This window comes from Dipodomys merriami, unplaced genomic scaffold (genome assembly GCF_024711535.1).
Source record: "Dipodomys merriami isolate MVZ:Mamm:240054 unplaced genomic scaffold, mDipMer1.0.p SCAF_9, whole genome shotgun sequence".
Taxonomy (NCBI): Eukaryota; Metazoa; Chordata; class Mammalia; order Rodentia; family Heteromyidae; genus Dipodomys; species Dipodomys merriami.
In genome coordinates, this window is record NW_027206512.1 from 25,150,474 (window position 1) to 25,156,473 (window position 6,000).

General features: G+C 33.3%; 1 protein-coding gene across 4 annotated transcripts in view; it reads left to right on the plus strand.

Annotated features, from left to right (window-relative positions):
• The window catches only part of LOC138820967 (UDP-glucuronosyltransferase 2A1), a 28,007-nt gene extending 23,837 nt beyond the window's left edge, over positions 1 to 4,170 (plus strand). For 2 of the 4 annotated variants that reach the window (XM_070012973.1, XM_070012971.1), the window contains 4 exons: positions 237 to 368; positions 1,139 to 1,226; positions 1,636 to 1,855; positions 3,891 to 4,170. In XM_070012973.1, the coding sequence (XP_069869074.1) occupies positions 237 to 368; positions 1,139 to 1,226; positions 1,636 to 1,855; positions 3,891 to 4,170 (720 nt within the window). The remainder of the gene's footprint in view (positions 1 to 236; positions 369 to 1,138; positions 1,227 to 1,635; positions 1,856 to 3,890) is intronic. The other 2 variants (XM_070012974.1, XM_070012972.1) reach the window with 1 other exon arrangement.
• The last annotated feature ends 1,830 nt before the right edge of the window (positions 4,171 to 6,000 follow it).

The following is a 6,000-nucleotide window of genomic DNA, read 5'->3' on the forward strand; positions in this document are numbered from 1 at the left end:
TCTCTCTCTCTCTCTCTCTCTCTCTCTCTCTCTCTCTCTCTCTCTCTCTCTCTCTCTCTCTCTCTCTCTCTCTCTGTCTGTCTCTCTCATCAGTCGTAGGACTTGAACTCTGGGCTGGGGCACAATCTCTCAGCTCTTCAGCTCAAGGCGAGTGCTCTACCACTGAGCCACAGTACCACTTCCACACTTCCAACATTTTCCTCTTCTTTTTATTTAAAGCATTGTTATGTCTGCAGGAAATGGAAGAATTCGTCCAGAGCTCAGGAGAAGATGGTGTGGTGGTGTTTTCACTGGGGTCAATGGTGAAAAACCTCACAGATGAAAAGGCCGATCTTATTGCTTCAGCTCTCGCCCAGATTCCACAGAAGGTCAGTGATCTTCTGAACCTGGAATCAGAGCAAATTTTTACTGATTGGAATAAAACTACAGCTAATGGTAGTCTTTGCAAGTATTATGTCAACATTCGTTATACACTAGATATATATGACATGGAATTTATTTATTTATTTATTTTTGTTGGGCGTGGGGCTTGAACTCTGGGCCTGGGCGCTGTCCCTCAGCTCTTCAGCTCAAGGCTGGAGCTCTACCACTTGAGCCACAGTGCCACTTCCAGTTTTCTGAATGGTTTATTGGAGATAAGAATTTCATGGAGTTTCCTGCCTGGCCTGGCTTTGAACTGTGATCCTCAGATCTCAGCCTCCTGAGTTAGCTAGGATTACAGGCATGAGTTACTGGCGCCTGGCTTGTGTGACATTGAATTTAAGAAGGAAAAATGTAACATAAATTGTGTAGTATGCACATTTGATCATTTGCTTGCTAAACCACAGCAAAACTGTAGGAATGTGTGCTTTTGTAGTGATTTCTATTTCCTAGCTTAAATAAGAAAATAAGTATTATTTTATTAATACTTATTATATTTTAATACTTATTATATTAAATAAGTATTTCAGGTCCATAGTCCAAATCTGAGGAATGATACAGTGTAAGAGAAGACATGTTCAAAAATATAGCCATATTTCTGAGATTTATTATCAAAGTGTATTTGGTATAGAATAAAGGTGTAATCATTAAATGTTCTAGGACTTAATATTCCTTCAATGTGAATTGATTCTCCAAATTTTGACATTGTCTTCCACAGGTTCTATGGAGATACAAGGGAAAGATACCAACATCTTTAGGATCCAATACTCGGCTCTTTGATTGGATACCCCAGAATGATCTTTTGGGTAAGACTGGGGGAAAAGAATAGTTTTCCAGTTGGTCAGAAGACATGTTAAGTGACCATTTCAAAACAAATTGAAAAATATTTAAGTAGTTCACATTTGAATTCCAGTTTTAAAGTAAGCACAATCATATATTAGGCCATTAGTTTTATGGTTCCCCTGAGTCACAAAAGAGCATCTTCTGTTAAGAGTCTCATCATACATGTTACCTTCTCAGAAAATGAAAGATATGGATCCCTACTATTTCTTGGATTTCATTTTTCTGGTTTAGCAATGTCTCAGGTATTCAACTGTTGAAGAAAACAGTGTTGTGCAATGACTGACATTGTAGCTTTCATTCCATCTGTCTTTGAAACTCTGAACTTGAAATCTGAACCCACTTCTCATTTCTCACTCTATCTCCTCAAACCAGGGCACCCCAAGACCAAAGCCTTCATCACTCATGGTGGAACTAATGGGATCTATGAAGCCATTTATCACGGGATCCCAATGGTAGGAGTCCCCATGTTTGCTGACCAACCTGACAACATCGCTCACATGAAGGCCAAAGGAGCAGCTGTGGAGGTGAACATGAACACCATGACCAGTGCAGACTTGCTCAGGGCCCTGAGGACAGTCATCAATGATCCTTCGTAAGTCCTGCTGCTTTTCCAGGGCTCACCTGTCACTCCCTAACTTGTCCATCATACTAGAAAATTCCCAATGTTTCAATACTTGTGTAACTGGTTTATCTACAATTAAAAAAATATATATAAACGATTTCATTTTCCAACTTCTCAACTGATTCCTTGAAATCAAAAATAATATAAAATTGTTTATAGTTTTCCTGGATAAATTCCTATTTCATATGTAATACATTCTTAAATGTTATCATACATTGAGCAAATACAAAATGGAAGTGATACCATACCCAATATTAACCATTAGAAGAGAAATATTAATGCTGAGGCTTGTAAATGCTTTTATGTAACAGTTATTGGTGAATTTACTAGATAATAATTTCAAAATATTATAGAAATCACATTTGTATATCTGGGTAGAAGGTTTTGGAGCTTCAATAATTCTTTTGAATTTTTTCTTCTATTTTTATTGGCTTAGATAATATATAATACATACAGTATAAAATATATACTTAACACAGTATGCTTATTAAATGTTATATTGGCTTGTATTATTTTATGGGTGAATTTCATGAATTTTATTACTGATTGCAAACACATTTGACACAAGACAGAAACATAAAATCTATTTAAAATCTTTATGTAAAATTATTTAATTTACTGTAACTTCACATTAATTCTAACCCTAAATACTAACTCAGATTATTTGACTACCTGTGTGTTTTTAAATACATATATATGTACATAGATAGATATAAATATAGATATAGATATAGTTGTGTTCCACTGTTATTTACTAAAAAATCTAAGAAACACAAAAATGTTAATTTTAATATGTAAATCATAGTAATTATAATTAGTCAGTATTTTAGCACATTTACAAACAAGTAGTACACCAACATGAAATAATACATATATAAATATGGCTCTTATTTATCATACTTCATGAAAAACACACATACTCTATTTTTAGTTTTACTTAAATTAGCAGATTTATCAGTTATATCTAGATTTCAAATTTAAAGTCTCTATAGCTGTAGGAAATCTTTAAGAAAAAAATTGATTAGCAACAAAAGGCATTTAGGATTAATAGATTTGCCTAATAGAGTTTGTGTGAAATCCCTGTACTGACCTTCCCTATAGCTCAATACAAGTGAAAAATAGAATGGCTTCATTTCACTATGCTCAAAGAATAGATGGAAATCATTCCTTGCAGCTGAACCAAATGATCCAAAGGCAATGTTGACCTCATTCCCTTTTCCCAATCCTCATGTGCATGGAGATCCTGTTTGTACCAAGACATGTTGTCACAAACCATTTACATTCACTCATGTCCTAGAGCCTTTACTCGGGATACAAAACACACACAGATTTAGTAATATAAACTAACATAAGAAATCTATACACTGTGGCATAGAAAATTATTAAAACTGAACTTAACTCCACATTCTATTTTGGTGCCAACTTGGTTACAAGGATCTAATTCTAGGTCAATATTTTGTATTTATCTTAACAAACCAAAGCCATATAAATAGTTCGATATGCTAAATCTTAAATCATTCTAGTCTTTCCATTCAATTCTGAAATTGCCTACAGTGGCAGATGTATCACTGTGTTCAAATGAGTATCCCTATGCAAAGTTCTGAGAACTGTTCAATGCCTTACTGATGGTGAAAAACAGATCACTATATCTGTCATATGAGCTAGTCATATATTTGTAACTGTGAATATTGGTGTTTCATATGACATTATCCCATAGTACTGAGTTATTCACGCTTTGTGTTTTGGAGCATTCTTGGGTAACATAGTTTATCAAATATTCTAATTCCTTCATAGGAAACTGGTCTAACATTCACACTTGAACATTCTGTTTTTTGAACCACACCTCTTCCCTCTTTACCACTTAAAATCAATGGCAAAGTTTATGAAGACATTAAAACTCTTTTCTGAACATATCCATAGCCATTGGCTTGTGTCATACATACAATCTCTCATGTATTTACCTCCAATAAAAATAAAAATTAACTTAGGACCACTTGCCTTCTAGTTATAAAGAGAATGCAATGAGGTTATCAAGAATTCACCATGATCAGCCAGTGAAGCCTCTGGATCGAGCTGTCTTCTGGATCGAGTTTGTCATGCGCCACAAAGGAGCCAAACACCTTCGGGTTGCAGCCCACGATCTCACCTGGTTCCAGTACCACTCCCTGGATGTGATTGGGTTTCTGCTGGCCTGTGCCTCAGCTGCTATATTGTTGGTTGTAAAATGTTGCTTCTTCTCTTTTCGAAAATTTTGTAAGACAGGCAAGAAGAAAAAAAGAGAATAGAACAAGAAAATGAAAGAGAAGATCTGAGGTTTGGGAAGTTCTGAGTAGGGAAATCTTACTCATTGCAACCACAAGGAACTTACCAATATGCAGTTTTTATCTTGTTTCTAACTATTGCATTACTTTCTCTTAGCTGAGATATAAACTCTAAACTTTAATGTGACCATTAACTAGTCAGCGTGTCCCATTTCTTCTTTTGCCATTTTTAAGGGGCCTAACCAATTTCCCTTATTATACACTACAGGTACACTATTAATTCTAAATAAGTCTGTTAAAAAACATTTTTTAAATTAACCTAGATTACATTTTGACTAATGCTATGCTGATTCCTAGGAGTACACAAAGTATAAACAGAACTTGATGGATGTAGGGAATTTACAAGCTCGAATAGATCATACAAATCAAGAAATACTATAGGAGACCAAAGAGTTTTGAGAAGATTAATGATTTCCTTTGTTAATAAAAATAAACATTTCTGCGATGTTACAAGTATTAGAAGATGAAAGTGTCAGTGATTTTTGTTACAGTAGACATTGTTTCATTGTGCACATTGAATCATGACCTAATTTGTATCCTGTCTGCAACAGAACTTGAGTGCCCTCTCATGGAATATTGAGGCACTAACTCCAAGAGAGAAATCAATCATAATTCCAGAGAAACAGTATGTTAAGAAGCACAGATTATTTTTAGAAAGAATAACCATCAAATATGTAGAAAAATAAATTAGTAATTTTATGAAAAGTTTAATTTACAGAACTTTTGTTTGATTCATTATACTTAATATATTTAAATTACATATTTAATATTGAAAATGAATAATATTGAAAATCTATAATTCTAATAAAAAGTATACTTGTATGTCAAAATAAAGAAAAAGTTACTTAAAATTTGAGTCCTTTGTGTTGTTTTTCTGTCTCTATTCTATAAACTTAAATATATCAGTTAATTTTTATGCTTATAATAAATTAGCCTACCATTTCAACAAAGAATATGGCAAAGGCTATAGTGTGTAGCTTCATAACAAATTATAGAGAGTCAGAAGAACAAGATTGATAGATAAAGGATAGTAAGCTCATCTCATTCTGCTTCATATTTGAAATATTTCTGTAGAATGCATGCCCTTAGTGAGAATTCCCAATAAATTTGAACGTTCTCATTACTTAAACAAAATCCTTAAACCAATAATATTTAACCCAAATTGTACACTAGATTTTCATTATAGTAATTTTTTCCTGGTTATCAACTTGTCAGATTGTGTCAATAACTGTAGTTTCATTATACAGACTTTGTCTTATTTGCATTCTTGCTGTATGTTGTAGTTCATATTGAGCATTAGTATAAGCCTTCACTTTTACCATGTTATGCATAATTTTAGACATCTACAAAGATGATGTTTCCAATAAAGAATTAAATTTCCAACAATAAATACAGTAGAACTGATCAATTAGATACACCTAACAAAGGTCATAGTTTCAAAGTTTCTCATTGATAGCTAGTTTTATTCTCTAATGGTCTAATGACAGAAAATTATTTCAATTTTCTTGTATGTGAAGTTACTTTAATTCTTAATATGTGATTCAGTTGAGGAAAGTTCCAAGAGCTACTGAGTGTGAATTCTAGTGGATGAAATCTGTTAATGTCAGTTAAACCCATTTGATCTATGTGTCATTAATTCTGAAGTATATTTGTTAATGTTTAATCTGAATGACTTGTTTCTAAGTAAAAATGGAATTTTAACATTATCCACTATTATTGCTTTGGGTTTCTCTGTTTTGTCTAGTGGCATTTCCTTGATGAAATTATGAACACTGACATTTGATCTCTTGTTGG